Consider the following 23,682-nt stretch of genomic DNA (forward strand, 5'->3'; position numbering starts at 1 on the left):
GTAACTACTGAACTAACTAACTGTGTAGTTACAATGCTTTTACGGAGTACCGTGCCTACGGTGGGTAGTTGGTAGGTAAAGCAAATTACTTGTTATCGATTTAAGATTATACCCAAGGACATGTCGTGGTAATTGCAGTCATTTTCTTCATGGTTTGTGTGGATATTATGTTAACAGCTGGCTCGAGTTCCATTGTTGAAGAGTAATTGGACGAAGGTATGGATGGGGCGTATGTGTATGTGTGCATGTGTGTGTGTGTGTGTGTGTGGTATCTGCCTGTGTTTGTCCGTGGGAGGGAAAAGCGAGAGAGCACATGTATGGGTGTGTCAATATAAGGCCATGACACAAAGAACATCACTTGACGCTCTCTCCACTTGTCAGAAGCAGGCGCCCCGTCCCTCGTTCACCACACACACACACACACACACACACACACACACACACACACCCTTCCTGGTTGGGTTCAGCCAACTCATCAGAGCTAATTGACGGGTAATGAAGGCAGCAGCAGGTGCCACTGTGTGTGTACAGGTGGAACACACACACACCACCAGTCCCTGTGTGTGTGTGTGGGGCACGAAGTCGCTGGTGCTGACACCGGATCTCATGAGTCTTCTAAGGGAGAGCCTTACGCCAGAGGCTGATCAAGACTTGCTCTTTGGAGAAGGTGGATAGAGTACGTTCTGTGTTGATGATGGAGGGGCTCATGCTGCAAGGGTGTAGCTGACCAGGGTGTAGCTGACCAGGGTGTAGCTGACCAGGGCTCAGGGCTCATATGGGTTAGAGGATGTGTACAAGCCCATTCATTTGCCTGACACTGTTTTCCCTTCTTCCCGCAGCGGTGCAGCACGAAAGAGCGCCTCGCTCCTGCCAGAAGCGGCCCATGTTCGCCCCAGACATGTCCAGCGGCGCGGGGTTCCCGCCGGCGGCGTCAGTGGGCGGCGGGACGGGATTGCCTCCGCTCCCGCCCTACTACCCGGCCCTCCTGCCGCCCGTGCCTTTCAAGCCGCCTTTCTTGCCCATGACGCCTTCGATGCCACCCCTCAGCCTTCACTTCAGCCACAACTCGGCCTTCAAGCCGAACTTGGCCGTCCTGGGTGGCGAGTTGCGCCGCCCATACACAGACGCCGCCCTCCATCACTCCCCCTCACCGCCCATCGATTCCAAACCCCCAATCAACGAGCGTCGGGAGTACAAGGTGGTAGTAGGGGAGCGCCTCGAGTTCAAGCCGCCATTCAGCACTCGCCTTGGGATGAAGCCGCCAATCACGGAGCGCCTGGATTTGAAACCGCCAACGGTCGATCAGAGGCAGCCAATGAACAGCTTGGCGGAGATGTCCCGGGCGACCAATGAGGGCTCGGCGTTCAGCCCGCCACGGCGCGTCCCTTCCCCGCCGCTGAGCAGCGCTGGGGAGGCAGAGGTGAGCAGTTCGGACGTGGCCAGGCACCACGGCAACACATCCCTCGCCGCTGCCATCATACGCACTACCATTCACCACCACAACAACAACGAAAGTGTCCACAATAACAATAATAACAACAACATCAGCGTCTACTTCTCTCCAGACAACTGTGGCAAGAGTAATGGTGAGTTATGCGCCCCCCAACCTCTTCCCTTGGCCCTTAGCTTCCTCACTTACTCTCATCTATCGTCCATTATGCGAACCGCTAACCCAGCAGCTACAGGAACCCGTAGCTTTCCCAGGAGTCTTAGCTTTTTACTCAACGTCTCTGGGGCCTCCAAAACCTGCTTTAAGACCCCTCCACCCACCTCCTGCAAAACCTTCTTACTCCAAAAGTCTTGCTAGAATTCTCCAAATCTTAGCTTCTGAAGACACGACTAGCTTTGGATAGCTTTGGCCCAACCTCTCTAGCTTTCTTCAAAACCTGCCATTCTCTTTCCTTAAGATGATTTATAGCTGTAAGATCTTCCTATAGCTTCTCCGGAACTTTTCTAGCTGTCGTTTGAGACCTTCCAAGCTTATCCAGTTATTTTTAGCTTTTCCCAATGCCTTCGAAACGGACCCTGAGACCCTCTTAGCTTTCTTGCAGACCTTTTTAGCTGTGCGCAAGAAATTCTCACCTTTCTCAGAGACCTTCCTAGCTGTCCTCGAGAACTTAGCCATCCACGAGACTTCCCTTAGCTGTCCTCGAGAACTTAGCCATCCACGAGACCTCCCTAGCTGTCCTCGAGAACTTAGCCATCCTCGAGACCTCCCTAGCTGTCCTCGAGAACTTAGCCATCCACGAGACCTCCCTAGCTGTCCTCGAGAACTTAGCCATCCACGAGACCTCCCTAGCTGTCCTCGAGAACTTAGCCATCCTCGAGACCTCCCTAGCTGTCCTTTGCAATCTGTCATAATTTCCTTCGTATTTTCCGAACCATCTTCACTTCACAATCCCCGGAGCTCCTACCATCTTGCAGTGGCTTTCAGCTTCCCCGCCACATCCCGCCATCAGAGCAGCGACATCAACATTGACCAGAAATTGATACGTATGTGTCAACATTACAAGTAATTGAGGATATCAATTTACTCGATTATGATCATGAAGGCATTCTTGATATCAGTTTCTCGCGTTAGCGAGGTAGCGCCCAGAACAGACGAAGAACGGCCACATTCGCTCACACTCAGTCTCTGTCATGTGTAATGCACCGAAACCACAGCTCCCTATCCACATCCAGGTCCCACAGACCTTTCCATGGTTTACTCTGGCCGCTTCATCTACCCTGGTTTATTCCACTGATGGCACGTCGACCCCAGTATACCAAATGTTCCAAATCACTCTATCCCGAGCACGCCTCTCACCCTTCTACATGTTCAGGCTCCGGTCGCTCAAAATCATTTTCACTCCATCCTTCCACCTCCATTTTGGTCTCCCCGTTCTCTATGTTCACTTCACATAATGCCCGCTGACAGCTGGATTGAAACCGCTCCCAATTATGTGTGAGCTGGAAATTTATGTTTTCAGGGGAGATACAAGAATTCTTGTACCTCCCCTGATGATACTACACGAAAGTGCACTTGCAACTTCTCGTGTTTCATTTTTCCCTCGCGGTTATCAGCAAATACTAGATCACGCACATCACTTTGACCAGTGTAGACCCCGTTGCTCACCAACGTGAGACGAAGGGTATTCGAGTACACAGTATTCGATTAGTCATTTCTCTATTATGGACGATCATTGCTTAGTGGTAGCGCTCCCGCCTGCCACGCAGGGATCCCGGGTTCAAACCTGGCTGTTGGGGAGCTGTATGTTCTATGAAAGTGCGCGTTCATATGCGATTTGTGTGTGTGTGTATATATATATATATATATATATATATATATATATATATATATGTGTGTGTGTGTGTGTGTGTGTGTGTGTATCTCCAGTTGTAAGGTGAAAAAATTGTAAAATCCTTGACGCGTTGATGACCTTTTGATTACTATAATTAACATGATTTTTTTTACAGGATTAGTTTAGTTAAATCATGATTTTTTATTAAAATTATATCTAACGATTTTTACTATGATTCTTAAGATACTTTATTTTTTACCAAGATTACAATATTTACTGTAGTCAATATGATAACGTTAATTTGGTTATATAAAGATTTATACTAAAATTAATTTGGTTACTATTTTTAACATGAATTCTTGATCAAAATTTTGGTTATCATCATTAATGTAATCTTTTTCGGCTAGATTATTTTGGTTATCATTAACGTAATCTTTTTCGGCCAGATTATTTTGGTAATTGTTATGAACGTAATCTTACTACGATTATTTTCGTTACTGTTATTAACGTAATTATTTTTACTAAGATAATTCGGGTTACAATCATTAGAATTACCTTACTATCACTACGACGCTACCACACGCCCTGTGCCACGCCCACAACACCAGTACCTTGTCCCCTACAGATAAAGCACCGACCTCGCCGCCCACGTCAGGGGGGGCGGCGCCCACCTCCCCGACCGTCAGCCCCTCGAGCACGCCCACCTCGTCCCCCGGCAGCCCCGTCACGCCCACCAGTGCCGCCCTGGGCGTCGCCCCGCCCATGAACGTAGACGCCAGCTCCCTGGTCATCACCCACACTGACAGCGTCTACGAGAATGCCGCCAAGCTACTGTTCCTGGGGGTCAAATGGGCCCGTTCCATCCCTTCCTTCATGCAGGTGAGCTACTGTTACTGTTCCTTCTGTTCCGTGGGGTCAAATGGGCCCGTTCCATCCCTTCCTTCATGCAGGTGGGCTACTGTTACTGTTCCTTCTGTTCCGTGGGGTCAAATGGGCCCGTTCCATCCCTTCCTTCATGCAGGTGGGCTACTGTTACTGCTCCTTCTGTTCCGTGGGGTCAAGTGGGCCTGTTCCATCCCTTCCTTCATGTAGGTTGGCCACTGTTGCTGCTCCTTCTGTTCCGTGGGGGTCAAGTGGGCCCGTTCCATCCCTTCCTTCATGCAGGTGGGCTACTGTTACTGCTCCTTCTGTTCCTGTGATGTAGGTAAAGTAATCCACTACCATTACATATACATATATTTCTTTCTTTCATACTATTCGCCATTTCCCGCGTTAGCGGGGAAGCGTTAAGAACAGAGGACTGGGCCTTTGAGGGAATATCCTCACCTGGCCCCTTTCTCTGTTCCTTCTTTTGGGAAAAAAAGAGATGGATGATATATATATATATATATATAAATATATATATATATATATATATATATATATATATATATATATATATATATATATATATATATATATCTCGCATGTTTACCAAATGGCGTCCTAGCTTCGTCTCTTCGATGTATATCAACTGACTGTTATATTTCTCTCTTGTGTCTCCCCTGATGATGTGATTATTTCACGAAAGTGCACTTGGGAACTTGTGTTTCATTTCACCCGTGGACTCATAGGAATATATATATATATATATATATATATATATATATATATATATATATATATATATATATATATATATATATATATTGTCCTCAAACATCTCATTTCCAGCACATCCATCCTCCTGCGCACAACTCTATCCATAGCCCACGTCTCGCAACCATACAACATTGTTGGAACCACTATTCCTTCAAACATACCCATTTTTGCTTTCCGAGATAATGTTCTCGACTTCCACACATTCTTCAAGGCTCCCAGAATTTTCGCCCCCTCCCCCACCCTATGATCCACTTCCGCTTCCATGGTTCCATCCGCTGCCAGATCCACTCCCAGATATCTAAAACACTTCACTTCCTCCAGTTTTTCTCCATTCAAACTCACCTCCCAATTGACTTGACCCTCAACCCTACTGTACCTAATAACCTTGCTCTTATTCACATTTACTCTTAACTTTCTTCTTTCACACACTTTACCAAACTCAGTCACCAGCTTCTGCAGTTTCTCACATGAATCAGCCACCAGCGCTGTATCATCAGCGAACAACAACTGACTCACTTCCCAAGCTCTCTCATCCCCAACAGACTTCATACTTGCCCCTCTTTCCAAAACTCTTGCATTCACCTCCCTAACAACCCCATCCATAAACAAATTAAACAACCATGGAGACATCACACACCCCTGCCGCAAACGTACATTCACTGAGAACCAATCACTTTCCTCTCTTCCTACACGTACACATGCCTTACATCCTCGATAAAAACTTTTCACTGCTTCTAACAACTTGCCTCCCACACCGTTTATTCTTAATACCTTCCACAGAGCATCTCTATCAACTCTATCATATGCCTTCTCCAGATCCATAAATGCTACATACAAATCCATTTGCTTTTCTAAGTATTTCTCACATACATTCTTCAAAGCAAACACCTGATCCACACATCCTCTACCACTTCTGAAACCACACTGCTCTTCCCCAATCTGATGCTCTGTACATGCCTTCACCCTCTCAATCAATACCCTCCCATATAATTTACCAGGAATACTCAACAAACTTATACCTCTGTAATTTGAGCACTCACGCTTATGTGGTGTGAGGTGGTTTGATCGAGTAAGTAACGTAAGGGTAAGAGAGATGTGTGAAAATAAAAAGAGCGTGGTTGAGAGAGCAGAAGAGGGTGTTTTGAAATGGTTCGGGCACATGGAGAGGATGAGTGAGGAAAGATTGACCAAGAGAATATATGTGTCGGAGGTGGAGGGAACGAGGAGAAGAGGGAGACCAAATTGGAGGTGGAAAGATGGAGTGAAAAAGATTTTGTGTGATCGGGGCCTGAACATGCAGGAGGGTGAAAGGAGGGCAAGGAATAGAGTGAATTGGAGCGATGTGGTATACCGTGGTTGACGTGCTGTCAGTGGATTGAATCAAGGCATGTGAAGCGTCTGGGGTAAACCATGGAAAGCTGTGTAGGTATGTATATTTGCGTGTGTGGACGTATGTATATACATGTGTATGGGGGGTGGGTTGGGCCATTTCTTTCGTCTGTTTCCTTGCGCTACCTCGCAAACGCGGGAGACAGCGACAAAGCAAAAAAAAAAAAAAAAAAAAAAAAAAATATATATATATATATATATATATATATTTTTTTTTTTTCATACTATTCGCCATTTCCCGCGTTTGCGAGGTAGCGTTAAGAACAGAGGACTGGGCCTTAGAGGGAAAATCCTCACCTGGCCCCCTTCTCTGTTCCTTCTTTTGGAAAATCAAAAAAAAATGAGAGGGGAGGATTTCCAGCCCCCCGCTCCCTCCCCTTTTAGTCGCCTTCTACGACACGCAGGGAATACGTGGGAAGTATTCTTTCTCCCCCATCCCCAGGGACAATATATATATATATATATATATATATATATATATATATATATATATATATATATATATATATATATATATATGAAATGTGTATGTGTGTGCAAAACCCTACGAGTATTTCTATAAGGCTTCCACAGCTTCAAGGTTGCGTTCCACGAAAGGAGCAGGGTAAGGTAGGCTCCTTGTGAGCAAAGAAGGTCCTTAGAGAGGCTGTCATCGTATCCGTCCGATGTGTGGCACAGAATGTTGTAATGATGTGTGGCACAGAATGTTGTAATGATGTGTGGCACAGAACGTTGTAATGATGTGTGGCACAGAGCGTTGTAATGATGTGTGGCACAGAGCGTTGTAATGATGTGTGGCACAGAACGTTGTAATGATGTGTGACAGAGCGTTGTAATGATGTGTGGCACAGAACGTTGTAAAGTGTGGCACAGAGCGTTGTACTGTGTGGCACAGAACGTTGTAATGATGTGTGGCACAGAACGTTGTAATGATGTGGGGCACAGAACGTTGTAAAGTGTGGCACAGAACGTTGTAATGTGTGGCACAGAATGTTGTAATGATGTGTAGCACAGAACGTTGTAATGATGTGTGGCACACAGCGTTGTAATGATGTGTGACAGAGCGCTGTAATGATGTGTGACAGAGCGTTGTAATGATGTGTGGCACAGAGCGTTGTAATGATGTGTGACAGAGCGTTGTAATGATGTGTGGCACAGAGCGTTGTAATGATGTGTGACAGAGCGTTGTAATGATGTGTGGCACAGAGCGTTGTAATGATGTGTGGCACAGAACGTTGTAATGATGTGTGACACAGAGCGTTGTAATGATGTGCGGCACAGAGCGTTGTAATGATGTGTGGCACAGAGCGTTGTAATGATGTGTGGCACAGAGTGTTGTAATGATGTGTGGCACAGAGCGTTGTAATGTGTGGCACAGAACGATGTAATGATGTGTAGCACAGTGTTGTAATGATGTGTGGCACAGAACGTTGCAATGATGTGTGGCACAGAACGTTATAATGATGTGTGGCATAGAGCGTTGTAATGATGTGTAGCACAGAGCGTTGTAATGATGTGTGGCACAGAGCGTTGTAATGATGTGTGGCACAGAGCGTTGTAATGATGTGTGGCATAGAGCGTTGTAATGATGTGTGGCACAGAGCGTTGTAATGATGTGTGGCACAGAGCGTTGTAATGTGTGGCACAGAACGATGTAATGATGTGTAGCACAGTGTTGTAATGATGTGTGGCACAGAGCGTTGCAATGATGTGTGGCACAGAACGTTGTAATGATGTGTGGCACAGAGCGTTGTAATGATGTGTGGCACAGAACGTTGTAATGTGTGGCACAGAACGATGTAATGATGTGTAGCACAGAGTGTTGTAATGATGTGTGGCACAGAACGATGTAATGATGTGTAGCACAGAGTGTTGTAATGATGTGTGGCACAGAGCGTTGCAATGATGTGTGGCACAGAACGTTGTAATGCTGTGTGGCACAGAACGTTGTAATGTGTGGCGCAGAGCGTTGTAATGATGTGTGCTACAGAACGTTGTAATGTGTGGCACAGATCGTTGCAATGATGTGTGGCACAGAGCGTTGTAATGATCTGTGGCACAGAACGTTGCAATGATGTGTGGCACAAAACGTTGTAATGATGTGTGCTACAGAACGTTGTAATGTGTGGCACAGATCGTTGCAATGATGTGTGGCACAGAGCGTTGTAATGATCTGTGGCACAGAACGTTGCAATGATGTGTGGCACAAAACGTTGCAATGATGTGTAGCACAGAGTGTTGTAATGATGTGTGGCACAGAACGTTGCAATGATGTGTGGCACAGAACGTTGCAATGATGTGTGGCACAGAACGTTGTAATGATGTGTGGCACAGAACGTTGTAATGATGTGTGGCACAGAACGTTGTAATGTGTGGCACAGAGCGTTGTAATGATGTGTGGCACTTAACGTCGTAATGCTGTGTGGCACAGAACGTTGTAATGATGTGTGGCACAGAACGTTGTAATGATGTGTGGCACAGAACGTTGTAATGACGTGTGGCACAGAACGTTGTAATGACGTGTGGCACAGAACGTTGTAATGACGTAGTCGTGGGAGAATCCCACCCCACACGGAGACCCGCCATCATCCCTGACCAATACGTTCACCAGCAAAGTCAACCAATATATAATTTCACGATGTGTGTGTGTGTGTGTGTGTGTGTGTGTGTGTGTGTGCGCGCGCGCGCGCGCGCGTTGTCGGTGACCAGGCGCAGCGCCCCCGCCGGGCTGGCCTTCAACTAGGTAGGGTGTAATTCACTCCCAGTGGAAAATGGGTTTCTCTTGTCTTTCATCTTGGAGCGTCTGTGGCGCAGTGCTATGTGTACTCCTTACATTGTGTCAACTTAGTAACTGTGATGGAGCACAGACTCTCTGTTGCCACGGCAGACACCAGCGCCCCGCCCCGCCCCGCCCCGCCCCGCCCCCCGACGATGGGAGAGGAATGGTTGGTACACAGACGATGGGAGAGGAATGGTTGGTGCACAGACGATGGGAGAGGAATGGTTGGTGCACAGACGATGGGAGAGGAATGGTTGGTACACAGACGATGGGAGAGGAATGGTTGGTACACAGACGATGGGAGAGGAATGGTTGGTACACAGACGATGGAAGAGGAATGGTTGGTACACAGACGATGGAAGAGGAATGGTTGGTACACAGACGATGGGAGAGGAATGATTGGTACACAGACTATGGGAGGGGAATGGTTGGTACACAGACCATGGGAGAGGAATGGTTGGTACACAGGCGATGGGAGAGGAATGGTTGGTACACAGACGATGGGAGGGGAATGGTTGGTACACAGACTATGGGAGAGGAATGGTTGGTACACAGACGATGGGAGAGGAATGGTTGGTACACAGACGATGGGAAAGGAATGGTTGGTACACAGACGATGGGAGAGGAATGGTTGGTACACAGCAGACACAGACTACTGCCGTCCAGGGTAAAGACATTCAGTGTAAGTTGTTTGTACAGTTTGATTAGTTTGTCTTTACGTACTTCTCATTTATGTCATGCGACACAGATGGGGCGTATGAATAGTGATGATGCGAGTCGGTTTAGGAAGATGTGTAGTCAAGATAAGCGGAGAGAAATGCACCATTTTCTGTTGTGGAGGACGAGCTGTGTTTCTCTCTGTGGACTCTCTGAGGATCTGTGGGAATCAGGTGTGTCGTCCAGGTGTGCGCGTTCAAGTCTCGCTACGTCTTGGGGTTGAGCGTGGGTCGCGTCCGTGAGGGATCCGGGAGCTCGGGTTTTGTACGCTTCGTTTCCATCGATCGTGTGCCGGGCAGTGGTCGTCCCTCCCTGCAGCTGGCTGGTGGTTGACGCCGTCTGCGCCTCTTTCTGTCGGCGGTGATGTCGAGGTCTAAGCCCCGAGCGACACAGCAGTGACCTCTCGCTGTGGCTCCCTCCACAACTGGAAACTTAGTAAGCGGGAGAGTCACACCGCAAAGATGTGTCCTCCTACAGTTGATACGTCCAGCAGAGACCTGACTCTCCGATGCAGCGTTCCACCTCAACCCTCCTGACCTAGGTGACGGTAGGGAACATTCTCGTCCATCTGGTCGATGAAAGTGTTATGTCAGAACGATAATCGTCTCGTCTTCGTCATATCTTCATCTGTGTTCAAGCCATTGTCTGGTTCTTCCATCTCTGTGGCCATCCGCACAGCACCCAGATCTCCCAGAATCATGATGCAATCTGGGTCGCAGTTTTAGAAAGTTCCTGTGTTTCCCAAAGAACGCATCCCTCACCAAGACTTTGTATAGTCAAAACTAACAAGAGTAGGTTGGCGGTGTTCAGTTGAGAGGCGATGCACGCGATGCATGATCATGGTAGTACGTAGGTGAGGTCAAGTAGGACATGGTGAGATAGCTGCACGTTTGGCAGGGGTCCCTCGGTGCTGGCGTAGGTGCAGGAGGTGAGGCAAGCATCCCGTAAGAGAGTTACATGGCTTTTGGATCTCATGAAGCTTCTGCAGGAGGGAGAGGTATCGCATGCCACGATCATAGAGTTTGCCGGTTGTCAAAGTTCGTGATTTGTGCTGCAGAAAGCCCTTGGGCATGGCTGTAGAACCTGCACGTCAAACGTTTTATCGACCAAAGTGGTGGCGGTGTTCCACGCGAGTCTTGCCGAATGAGATGGTGGGAGAATGAAGCTCCTAAGAACCTTGCCAGAAAACTGAAAAGTCAGGAGTCCTAAGGAACAAGCTGGAAAGGGTGGAAAGAGAATGACAGGAATAATCTAAAAGAAAATTAGAAAAGGAAATAAAAGGGAAACGGAAAGTTGGTGGGCTGTCCACCTTGCGAAAACAATGTTAACCCATGTTTATAAATGTGTGTGTGTGTGTGTATGTGTGTGTGTGTGTGTGTGTGTGTGTGTGTGTGTGTGTGTGTGTACTGCTGAACAAGACCAGTGTATCTCGTGTGTATCGCACGGTACAGCAGCTACCGCTTCTAAGGACTCTGTCCAAAAGGTTATTCAAAAATCGTGTCTCATTTCCCACATAATGTTATGCAAACATCTATGTAAAAATGCAACTGATGTAGTCAGGGAATCACTTCTGTGCACCTCTGTGCCTGTAGCACAGCTCTGCCGCAACGTAAACTCAAAAGTATACCTGTGCCACACACACACCACACCAGACATCTCCCCTCCACACACACACACACCACCACAGGGAACATCTGGGCTCCACCCGCTGTACCTACATGTTGTACAGACCTAAGCTTCACACACGTATCCAATGTGGAATTCAACTGCATCAGCTGAGCTGGGGAGCGTGCAAACCTCTCCACTGTGGTCATCAATAACTGTTTTGAAGTCTGTGGTGTGATGGCGCCCCAAAACGAAGAAAATGGGAGTTGCTGCCTCTAGTAAGGTGATGGTAACAGGTCTAGTAATGGGTTTACCAGCCCTCGACTGCCCCTGGTTACGGTGTGTCACAACCACAGCGTTACCATGAGTCACGACATCTGACGAGTGTGTTATGTTGCAGCTGCCGTTCCGTGACCAGGCCATCCTGCTGGAGGAGTCGTGGAGTGAGCTCTTCGTCGTGGCCGCCGCCCAGTGGTCTCTACCCCTCGATGAAGGTCAGAATCAACGACACCACACGGTGGAGGGTCACGTCTCTTTGTCCTGGGTGTTCCACACACACACACACACACACACACACACACACGCAGCGCTTTCACTAGAAGCGAAGTGTGTCGGTCTAGGATGGATGGATGGATAGGTGTGTGGGAGCATTACTGTCAGGTTTTCTCTGGGCAGACCTGGTGACGGTGAAGCGCTCAGGAGGGATGACTGGTGATGTATCAGGTGCTCTAACAAGGCCTGGTGATTTATCAGGGGCTCTAACAAGGCCTGGTGATGTGTTAGGTGCTCTAACAAGGCCTGGTGATGTGTTAGGTGCTCTAACAAGGCCTGGTGATGTATTAGGTGCTCTAACAAGGCCTGGTGATGTGTTAGGTGCTCTAACAAGGCCTGGTGATGCATCAGGGTCTCTAACAAGGCTTGGTGATGTGTTAGGTGCTCTAACAAGGCCTGGTGATGTGTTAGGTGCTCTAACAAGGCCTGGTGATGTGTTAGGTGCTCTAACAAGGCCTGGTGATGTGTTAGGTGCTCTAACAAGGCCTGGTGATGTGCCAAGTGCTCAAATGATTGGTGGTGTCAGGTGCTCTGGGAGGCCTGGTAATGGGTCAGGTGTTCAGGAGAGGACTGGTAATGGGTCAGGTGTTCAGGAGAGGACTGGTAATGGGTTAGGTGTTCAGAGAGGCCTGGTAATGGGTCAGGTGATCAGGAGAGGACTGGTAATGGGTCAGGTGATCAGGAGAGGACTGGTAATGGGTCAGGTGTTCAGGAGAGGCCTGGTAATGGGTCAGGTGTTCAGAGAGGACTGGTAATGGGTCAGGTGTTCAGGAGAGACCTGGTAATGGGTCAGGTGTTCAGGAGAGACCTGGTAATGGGTCAGGTGTTCAGAGAGGACTGGTAATGGGTCAGGTGTTCAGAAGAGGACTGGTAATGGGTCAGGTGTTCAGGAGAGGACTGGTAATGGGTCAGGTGTTCAGGAGAGACCTGGTAATGGAGTAAGTGTTGAGCTGAGGACTGATACTGGAGTGGTGTCAGTCCACCATTGGTAGGAGAAACAAAACAGATTAATAATAATAATTTTGAATAATGTTATCTGTAAGTTTACTTGGTATTATTACTGTCATTAGATGTCCCCCTCTACACTTGGAATACCACCTGGAACACACCACACTTGCCGGAATACACAACTGACCTACACATCACACTTGCTGCAACCTTATAGCTAACATCTTCACACTGCACATCTGATTGGAACCCGCGGCTCTTCTCCTACACTCCTCTCACTACCCAGGTCCTTCACCTCACGTTTTACACTGAGGAGGAGTCTGCAGTGATCTCCTTTGGCCTCCACACACCCCCGTCAGTATCCTAGAACTACGTATCCCGATTTCGCCTAATCTAGTCTTGTATACACCTTACACACTCACCAGGAGCCTAGGGCTAACATTCTACACCCTCTACACTCAACAGGAACCTTCAGCTAACGTTCCACACCCTACACATTCACTAGGATCCTACACCCAACGTTCTACACCCTCCACACTCACCAGGATTCACACTCACCAGAAACCTTCAGCTAACGTTCTACACCCTTCATACTCACTAGGATCCTACACCCAACGTTCTACACCCTTCACACTCACCAGGAACTTTCAGCTAACGTTCTACACCCTTCATACTCACTAGGATCCTACACCCAACGTTCTACACCCTTCACACTCACCAGGAACTTTCAGCTAACGTTCTACACCCTTCATACTCACTAGGATCCTACACCCAACGTTCTACACCCTTCACACTCACCAGGAACTTTCAGCTAACGTTCTACACCCTTCATACTCACTAGGATCCTACACCCAACGTTCTACACCCTTCATACTCACTAGGATCCTACACCAAAAGTTCTACACCCTTCATACTCACTAGGATCCTACACCCAACGTTCTACACCCTTCATACTCACTAGGATCCTACACCAAACGTTCTACACCCTTCATACTCACTAGGATCCTACACCCAACATTCTACACCCTTCACACTCACCATGAACTTTCAGCTACCGTTCTACACCCTTCATACTCACTAGGATCCTACACCCAACGTTCTACACCCTTCATACTCACTAGGATCCTACACCCAACGTTCTACACCCTTCATACACACTAGGATCCTACACCCAACGTTCTACACCCTTCACACTCACTAGGAACCTTCATAAACGTTCTACACCCTTCATACTCACTAGGAACCTTCATAAACGCTCTACACCCTTCATACTCACTAGGATCCTACACCCAACGTTCTACACCCTTCATACTCACTAGGATCCTACACCCAACGTTCTACACCCTTCACACTCACTAGGAACCTTCAGCTAACGTTCTACACCCTTCATACTCACTAGGATCCTACACCCAACGTTCTACACCCTTCACACTCACCAGGAACCTTCAGCTAACGTTCTACACCCTTCTTACTCACTAGGATCCTACACCCAACGTTCTACACCCTTCACACTCACTAGGATCCTACACCCAACGTTCTACACCCTTCATACTCACTAGTAACCTTCAGCTAACGTTCTACACCCTTCATACTCACTAGGATCATATACCCAACGTTCTACACCCTTCACACTCGCCAGGAACCTTCAGCTACCGTTCTACACCCTTCATACTCACTAGGATCCTACACCCAACGTTCTACACCCTTCATACTCACTAGGATCCTACACCCAACGTTCTACACCCTTCACATTCACCAGGAACCTTCATCAAACATTCGAAATCCTTCACACGTACAAGGAACTTCCAACTTCTCACCTCTACACCCAGATCAGGGGCCTGTAGCTATCTCCCTACACACTGTGTACACCCACAAAACCTCACAGCTACCTCGGACCTCGTAAACTACTTCTCCCTGGTGTAGTCTCCTAACCGAGGCCCCAACTTCGATACACTTGAAGTCACCAGCACCCTGGCCTGATGATGAACGGTGTGTACCTACACAGGGAACCTGGTGAGAGGGGCTGGTGTCTCGGCGGAGCACGAGGCCGCCCTCGCCCGAGAGGTCGAGGCCATGAAGGACGTCATCACCAGACTCCACGCCCTCAGGGTCGACCACACTGAGTACGCTTGCTTGAAGGCCCTCATCTTGTTCCGACCTGGTGAGTAGTGTGTGGTGCTCCTGGGCACTGTCACTGTCACTGTCCTCCAGCATGGTGAGTAGTGTGTGCTGCTCCTGGGCACTGCCACTGTCACTGTCCTCCAGCATGGTGAGTAGTGTGTGGTGCTCCTGGGCACTGCCACTGTCACTGTCCTCCAGCATGGTGAGTAGTGTGTGGTGCTCCTGGGCACTGCCACTGTCACTGTCCTCCAGCATGGTGAGTAGTGTGTGGTGCTCCTGGGCACTGCCACTGTCACTGTCCTCCAGCATGGTGAGTAGTGTGTGGTGCTCCTGGGCACTGCCACTGTCACTGTCCTCCAGCATGGTGAGTAGTGTGTGCTGCTCCTGGGCACTGTCACTGTCCTCCAGCATGGTGAGTAGTGTGTGCTGCTCCTGGGCACTGCCACTGTCACTGTCCTCCTGCATGTTATTCTGGTGAGCAGTGTCTTGTGCTCAGTGCGTTACTTTAACATAGAAACTGTTACTAGTGTTACTTAGTCACACTTACGACTGCTTGTATAATTGATAAGACTTTACCAATGAAATCCAAGTGACGTTACTGTAACGTTACCATTGTGTTACAGAGGCGCGGGGGCTGCGTGACGGTTACGGCGTGGAGGTGTTACAGGACCAGACGCAACTAATGCTACACGAGGTAGGTCACATCCTGTTACGAGACCGTCACCTCTTGTTACCAGACCGTCACCTTGTTACCAGGCCGTCACATCCTGTTACCAGACCGTCACCTCTTGTTACCAGACTGTCACCTTGTTACCAAGCCGTCACATCCTGTTACCAGACCGTCACCTCTTGTTACCAGGCCGTCACCTCTTGTTACCAGACCGTCACCTCTTGTTACCAGACCGTCACCTCTTGTTACCAGGCCGTCACCTCTTGTTACCAGGCCGTCACCTCTTGTTACCAGGCCGTCACCTCTTGTTACCAGGCCGTCACCTCTTGTTACCAGACCGTCACCTCTTGTTACCAGGCCGTCACCAAGCAACCCATTTTAGCCCTTAATAATGTCATGACCTTTTGACCTCTATGACCTGTTGTCGCATGATCACGACGTTACATAAACTTGACCTATGTTCCTCTCTCTCTCTCTCTCTCTCTCTCTCTCTCTCTCTCTCTCTCTCTCTCTCTCTCTCCAGCGTGTCGGTGTATGCGGTGTGTGTGTGTGTGTGTGTGTGCGTATGTGTGTGTGTGTATGTGTGTGCGTGCATGTGTGTGTGTGTGTGTGTGTGTGTGTGTGTGTATGTGTGTGCGTGCATGTGTGTCTGTGTGTGTGTGTGTGTGTGTGTGTGTGTGTGTGTGTGTGTGTGTGTGTGCGTGCATGTGTGTGTGTGTGTGTGTGGTGCATGTGTGTGATGTGTGTGTGGTGCATGTGTGTGTGTGTGTGTGTGATGTGTGTGTGTGTGTGTGTGTGTGTGTTGTGTGTGTGTTGTGCGTGTGTGTGTTGTGTGTGTGTGATGTGTGTGTGTGTGTGTGTTGTGCGTGTGTGTGTGTTGTGCATGTGTGTGTGTGTGTGTGTGTGTGTGGTGTGTGTGTGTGATGTGTGTGTGTGTTGTGCATGTGTGTGTGGTGTGCATGTGTGTGATGTGTGTGTGTGTTGTGCATGTGTGTGTGTGTGTGTGTGTGTGTGTGTGTGTGTGTGTGTGTGTGCATGTGTGTGTGGTGTGCATGTGTGTGTGTGTGTTGTGCATGTGTGTGTGTGTGTGTGTGTGTGTGTGTGTGTTGTGCAGGTGTGTGTGTGTGTGTGTGATGTGTGTGTGTGATGTGTGTGTGTGTTGTGCATGTGTGTGTGTTGTGCATGTGTGTGATGTGTGTGTGTGATGTGTGTGTGTGTTCAGGAGGACGTGACATACTACCTAGTAACCCCGGTGTTGTCTCCACAGTACCTGGCCAGCAAGGTGTGTGGAGCCGGTGGTCGTGTGCGAGCTGGGAAGCTGCTCTTGCTCCTGCCAGCGCTGGGTCACATCTCGGCCACGGCTGTCCAAGAGATATTCTTCAAGCAGACAGTTGGCAACACCCCGATAGAGAGAGTCCTCTGTGATATGTTCAAGTCCAGCTGAAGCTGGTGTTCCCTTCGAAAACGATGTGTCAGCGTCATGTTCTAAAGTACAAGCAGGTCCCTGTGACGTGTTCTAGTCCACCTGAAGGTGTCGTCCGTATGAAGGAATTCTTAGACCAGTTAGGGTTCGTTTGATGTTGATATCACTTAGAACGAACCTTCGCGAACCTCCTCCTCATCTGCAGGGAGTCCAGCGCCAAATGTCTAACTCCGACCGAAGGTGTGACTGAACGGCGGAAGGACCGTGTCACAAGTTACAAAAGCGTCAGTGTGTCAAGTCGTGCAACAGTGTCACTCTCGAGCAGTAACGTCGATCACGACCCCTGCTGGGTTACGTCAAGCACCTTTGTAACACATGTTAACATTGTATGTTGTTGTGAGCCAGAATGGTAAGTCGATGGTCGTCAAAAGTCGATCCACGTAGTACACCTTTCCAAAACTAACAACCAGTCACAAAGTCATCTGCCTGTCTACTACTGCATCAATCGTTGTCTGTGTTTCAGTTTACTTGTTCACCTGGTGTGCTGGTGTGTTGGCTGTGTTCACTCGTGTCCAATTACCCCTGGAATAAGAACTTAACGAACAAGTCTTTTGTTTACATACGCACCTCCCAGCGCAGCCAACGATGCAATACAATGAGGCTGAGCGAACAACTATTGTTAGCAATCAGCGCAACTGTACATCACTTGTTAAATCATCCATCATTCCACATGGGTGTTGATGACAAGCAATACTCTCCCAGGCTCGTGTTATGTTCCTCCATCTACGACCAAATGCTAGACATACAACACCACACTTCACTAAAATTGGACTTTGCTGTCCGGTCTAAGTACAGTTATTCACAGCTGACGTCATTCCATCACGTAATTTCATACATTATTCGTCGCTGAATAACACCACTACCAGTGGTGTTCAAGTGGTAGCGAGCGAACTACGCCAGCGACCTACATCAATTTAGTGGTGCACGTTGAACCATGACCTGTGTTGCTAGCAGGCTAGAGAGACGACCTGTTATCACAGCTCCGTCAGCCGCTGCAACCTCGCCCCGACACCAGCCGGGCACAGTGTCCACACACCGTCAGCCCAGCACACAGGGAGGACCAGGAAGTAAGCAGGTGCTTACATGTTGTATATTGTATATATCGAGATAATAAAGTGTGTAGATGATTCATGTATTCTTTCTGGGCACCTGCCATCCCTCCCTACCACAGGCGAACCTGATGGATGTTAAGAAGTCTCAGATGGTGTTGATGTTAATGTTAAATTCACTAGAAAATCGTCATTTCTTAGTATTTGATTCCATGCTCACCCAAGTTCGAATCCTAGTCGCATCAGATGGTCCTACAGTCCAACTAGCTGTTCATCTTCCCTTAGGGGCTGGTCGATATTTAGGTACGACTTGATATATAAATATATATATATATATATATATATATATATATATATATATATATATATATATATATATATATATATATATATATATAATGTACTTGCCAAATGGTCTCGCATGACCTGAAATTCAGCGAGTGTATTCAGTTGTGTGGCTGAAGCGACACGTACTTAGTTCATCACTTATCCTCAGCTGTTCGCTTCTTACTGACGCCACTTCACTACTTTGTCATTCCCTGCTCTAACATCGTCTCATTCACTGCTCTAACACCGTCTCATTCCCTGCTCTAACATCGTCTCATTCACTGCTCTAACACCGTCTCATTCACTGCTCTAACATCGTCTCATTCCCTTCTCTAACACAGTCTCATTCCCTGCTCTAACACCGTCTCATTCACTGCTCTAACACCGTCTCATTCACTGCTCTAACACCGTCTCATTCACTGCGTACATGACCCGTATATGGAAATGACCCACACAAAGCTTCAATACGCACACCTGAGATGAAAACTCCCACTGTTTACAACGTTGTCAAACTCACTTGCTACGTCAGGTCTGAGGTAAATGTACTTTATCTACGGCCCGGGCCCGGATGCGGCCCCGCCACACTCATTCGTCTGGCCCGCAGACCACACTGGAGCCTGTAGTAGTTGTGCCTTACACACACTTATACTCGTATAGATGCTCGAGTGCATGAACGAAAAAACATGATCCTTGAGTGGCATATATTTCAGCGAGATGACCTTATCCAGAGACTGTGTCGACGAAGATGAATGTTAACCACAATGACGAGATACACATATGAACCATCTCAGTCCTCAGTCCACCACCAAGTCCTGCTACATTAGCACGAACGCTGCCGGTACTACCAAGTGGTATATACGTCCCTCTCGTATATATATATCAAGCTGTGCTAAGTGTTATTTACCAACTCAAGCTGATAGTCTCAGCTCAAAGAACTCTTATGCTATCTACGAAGATGGGCAAAAATGAGAAATAAGAGAAATTCACATTTCTCTGTGTGGAAATGAATGGAGTACATCCAACCTGTTTGATTGTGGGGACAACAGACACCTGTGTGTGGCCAGCGTGAAGCATGGTAACACTTGGGGAGTTACGTGTAGACGAAACTCCTGAGTTACAGCTGTCGTAGCCAAAGCATCAGTGTTGAGAATATATATTCAAGTGAGACTACAGTTAAGGCGAATTATATGATCAATAACGATACAACTGTCATTGAAACAGTTTTCCGAAGTTCAATGACATTATGAATGAACGCCTTAGTTTATGACTACAATTGTAACTTGTCCAGATAAACGGTAAGGGTATATATATATATATATATATATATATATATATATATATATATATATATATATAGGGGAGAAAGAATACTTCCCACGTATTCCCGCGTGTCGTAGAAGGCGACTAAAAGGGGAGGGAGCGGGGGGCTGGAAATCCTCTCCTCTCGTTTTTTTTTTTTTTTTCAATTTTCAAAAAAAAAAAAAAAAAGGGGGAACTGTGAAGGGTGCCAGGTGAGGATATTCCCTCAAAAGGCCCAGTCCTCTGTTCTTAACGCTACCTCGCTAACGCGGGAAACTGCGAATAGTTTGAAAAAAAATATATATATATATATATACATGGCTCTCAGGATATACATTCACTGAGAGATTCACTGATTCATCAACTCGACGACAAGGTCGTGTCCAGTGCTCTGTGTTCGGATGCAGACACGGTAAGTACGGAAATATCTGTTAACGTAGTTTCCAATTTCCCTCCAGGTTATTTACAAATATGACATGCAAGAGTTTGTGGTAATTTCTCTGATGAAAGATATAACAACAGACGATGACGGTGTTCACCAGCAGCAGCATGCTGGGAGCTCGGGCAAAATTTAGGTAGTGAAACTGTGGCCACAAAACGAACCATCGACGGGTTACAGAAGCTGGAGTTGACACAGTTAAGTAAAAACATTGGAACTTTTGAATCCATTCCAGAAGTGTAACACTGGACTTCGTTCTGCGGCAAGGAGCGCTGTGTAGTCAAATACACAAGACGGATAATGTTATAACTATGGTTATAAAATGTTACGAAAGAGGGCGTACACGAGGCAGTTCAACTCCCCATCTGGAGCCTTGTGAACTGCACTGGTTCGCTGGTTGAAGCGAAACGCTTGTATAACCTGTGTGGTGATGTATATAACTGTTCAAGGCTTACGATGCAAGGGTCATGCCTGCATCACACAGATAATGAACATCTTCAAGACATTATTGTCATGGTGGATATCACATAAAAGGAAAAACGTCTAAATAAGAATTTTGCTGACAACTTCGCTACGGAGGACGCTCGCTGCGTATCGACCCCACAGGCATCTGGGGCATGTGTATATACCGGAACATGTAACGTTCACACCTGAATAGAATCTAACCATTTTACCCTACAGTCAGCTCCCGAGAGTCGAACACAGGCTTACCGAAAACGCCAAGGGTTCAACATACCATTGGGTCACCTGCTATGCGACGGTGCCAAACCTATCTCTTTCATGAACTATATACTTCGTAGCCTCGGTTCGAGTCTGGGTGGTACAAAAGTATTTTTTTTTTGGACTGATATGCATGTTAATATTACATGACGTTACTACAGAGATGTTCCAGAGTCGATTAGCAACGTTGCCGGGGTCTGAGAGCGGGCGGCCTGTCTCACCCTACACGACAGGGACCCAGTGGCGTTCGTCAACACTTCCACTACGATACATAACATACGAACCTCCAGCAGCCAGGATCGAACCCGGGACCCCTGTGCAAGAGGCAGGTATGCTAACTGCTAAGATATGGGCCTGGCTAATTGGAAACAACTATTCGAATACTAAGTACTCGAATACCCTTCGTCTCACAATGGTGAGCAACGGGGTCTACACCGGTTATTTCCCAACAGGCGCACATAGCCAGCTGATAGCGTTTTACCGAACCTAACTGTACAACGCGGAGGTATATGAATACGAATAAAGTGCATATGAACGCGCACCTTCATAGAACATACAAACCTCCAACACCCAGGATCGAACCCGGGACCCCTGTGCAAGAGACAGGCATGCACAGGGGTCCCGGGTTCAATCCTGGCTGTTGGAGGTTTGTATGTTCTATGAAGGTGCGCGTTTCTATGCACTTTATTCGTATATATATATATATATATATATATATATATATATATATATATATATATATATATATATAAGCGACAGATTTGTCCTCTAAGAAACGAATTCTTGAAATGGACCACACAATCAGCACTTAATGAAACATCTTGTTTATACAATCGTAACAGTTTCAGGTCATACTTTCCCACAATAGGTTAACAATAAAATAAAACCATACATGGCCTGAAAACTCATTCATGTACATGAAATGGACTCAAATAACAAAGACATGTAACAGTAATATCAAAAACATAAACATAGGTTATGCTGGAACACACAAATCCATTATTACCTTCACGAAAATAGCAGTGTGGCACTTAACACTTTACCATAACCTCTATATGATTACAAATGTTGTAAACAATACAGCGTCATCTGGACAACTTACGTTCGAAAACATAATCCAGAGACGTTTCGTTGGTCGCAAGAAAGACTTTCCCTGAGTAGACGACAAGAGAGACTTCATTGTAAGGTGATCTGCACTGATAGAGCGAGTGGCGGTAACTGAAAATCAGTTCAGCTGTATGGTATGGTCAGACTTGCGCGCATGCGCATGGCTCGCGGAGGGATCACTTGAAGTGCTGGTTCCTCCCTTTTAGATCGGCGAACTCTTAACAAACTGCCAATGATAACGAATATTGCCTAGATAACTGCGATATGGAGTGGGGGTAAAACAGATATGGTATACCTTTTTCTAACAAGAAGCTACTGTGGCCAATTAAGGCCTGATGGTTCGCTCACGGTTCGCTCACGGTTCGCTCATGGTTCGCTCTCGCTCTGGTTCAGTATCATCACATGTTTTTCACTAGGGTCATGCACCGCTCACGGTTGGCTCTCGCTCCGATCACACGCAAGGGACGGTCATCCCAAAGATGGTTTGAGCGGCCTGTGAGCTGAGCGAGAAGGACAGTGTACATTACCCAGCGTTCTGGCTCCAGTGTTGACCCGGTCATCAGTGAAGTGGGAGGCTGATGCTGTCTCTCTAGCCGACCTTACGATCATGCCACGAGAACACAGTCATGTGGGATTATGATAGACTTTGCTCTTATCATCGACCACATGAGGATAGAGCAGTAGGATCCAATTCTCTAAAATATGGCAACACTCTCGACGTAAGGGGAGTGGGGGAGGAATGGGATGTATTTAGGGAAGCAGTGATGGCTTGCGTAAAAGATGCTTGTGGCATGAGAAGAGTGGGAGGTGGGCAGATTAGAAAGGGTAGTGAGTGGTGGGATGAAGAAGTAAGATCGTTAGTGAAAGAAAAGAGATAGAGGCATTTGGACGATTTTTGCAGGGAAATAATGCAAATGAGTGGGAGATGTATAAAAGAAAGAGACAGGAGGTCGAGAGAAAGGTGTAAAAGGTGATAAAGAGGGCAAATGAGAGTTGGGGTGAGAGAGTATCATTAAATTTTAGGGAGAATAAAAAGATGTTTTGGAAGGAGGTAAATAAAGTGCGTAAGACAAGGGAACAAATGGGAACTTCAGTGAAGGGGGCTAATGGGGAGGTGATAACAAGTAGTGGTGATGTGAGAAGGAGATGGAGTGAGTTTTTTGAAGGTTTGTTGAATGTGTTTGATGATAGAGTGGCAGATATAGGGTGTTTTGGTCGAGGTGGTGTGCAAAGTGAGAGGGTTAGGGAAAATGATTTGGTAAACAGAGAAATGGTAGGTATTAAGAATATATGGTGTGGCAGGCAAGTTGTTAGAAGCAGTGAAAAGTTTTTTATCGAGGATGTAAGGCATGTGTACGTGTAGGAAGAGAGGCAAGTGATTGGTTCTCAGTGTATGTAGGTTTGCGGCAGGGGTGTGTGTGTGATGTCTCGATGTGCGTGTATGTGTGTGTGTCTGTGTTTGTATGTATGTGTGTATGTATGTTTATGTGAGTATGTATGCACTAACATTAGAGCCAGTGTGAGTGTGTGTGTGGCTCGACCTCACCAAACAGTT

General features: G+C 47.2%; 1 protein-coding gene across 3 annotated transcripts in view; it reads left to right on the plus strand.

Moving 5' to 3' along the window:
* LOC139745999 (photoreceptor-specific nuclear receptor-like) overlaps positions 1 to 18,307 on the plus strand; it is a 104,740-nt gene extending 86,433 nt beyond the window's left edge. For all 3 annotated transcript variants that reach the window (XM_071656781.1, XM_071656780.1, XM_071656782.1), the window contains 6 exons: positions 840 to 1,586; positions 3,907 to 4,160; positions 11,813 to 11,906; positions 14,918 to 15,073; positions 15,657 to 15,727; positions 16,971 to 18,307. In XM_071656781.1, coding sequence (XP_071512882.1) covers positions 840 to 1,586; positions 3,907 to 4,160; positions 11,813 to 11,906; positions 14,918 to 15,073; positions 15,657 to 15,727; positions 16,971 to 17,147 — 1,499 coding nt within the window. In that variant the 3' untranslated portion in view covers positions 17,148 to 18,307. The remainder of the gene's footprint in view (positions 1 to 839; positions 1,587 to 3,906; positions 4,161 to 11,812; positions 11,907 to 14,917; positions 15,074 to 15,656; positions 15,728 to 16,970) is intronic.
* Positions 18,308 to 23,682: the final 5,375 nt, after the last annotated feature.

This window comes from Panulirus ornatus, chromosome 63 (genome assembly GCF_036320965.1).
Source record: "Panulirus ornatus isolate Po-2019 chromosome 63, ASM3632096v1, whole genome shotgun sequence".
NCBI lineage: Eukaryota > Metazoa > Arthropoda > Malacostraca > Decapoda > Palinuridae > Panulirus > Panulirus ornatus.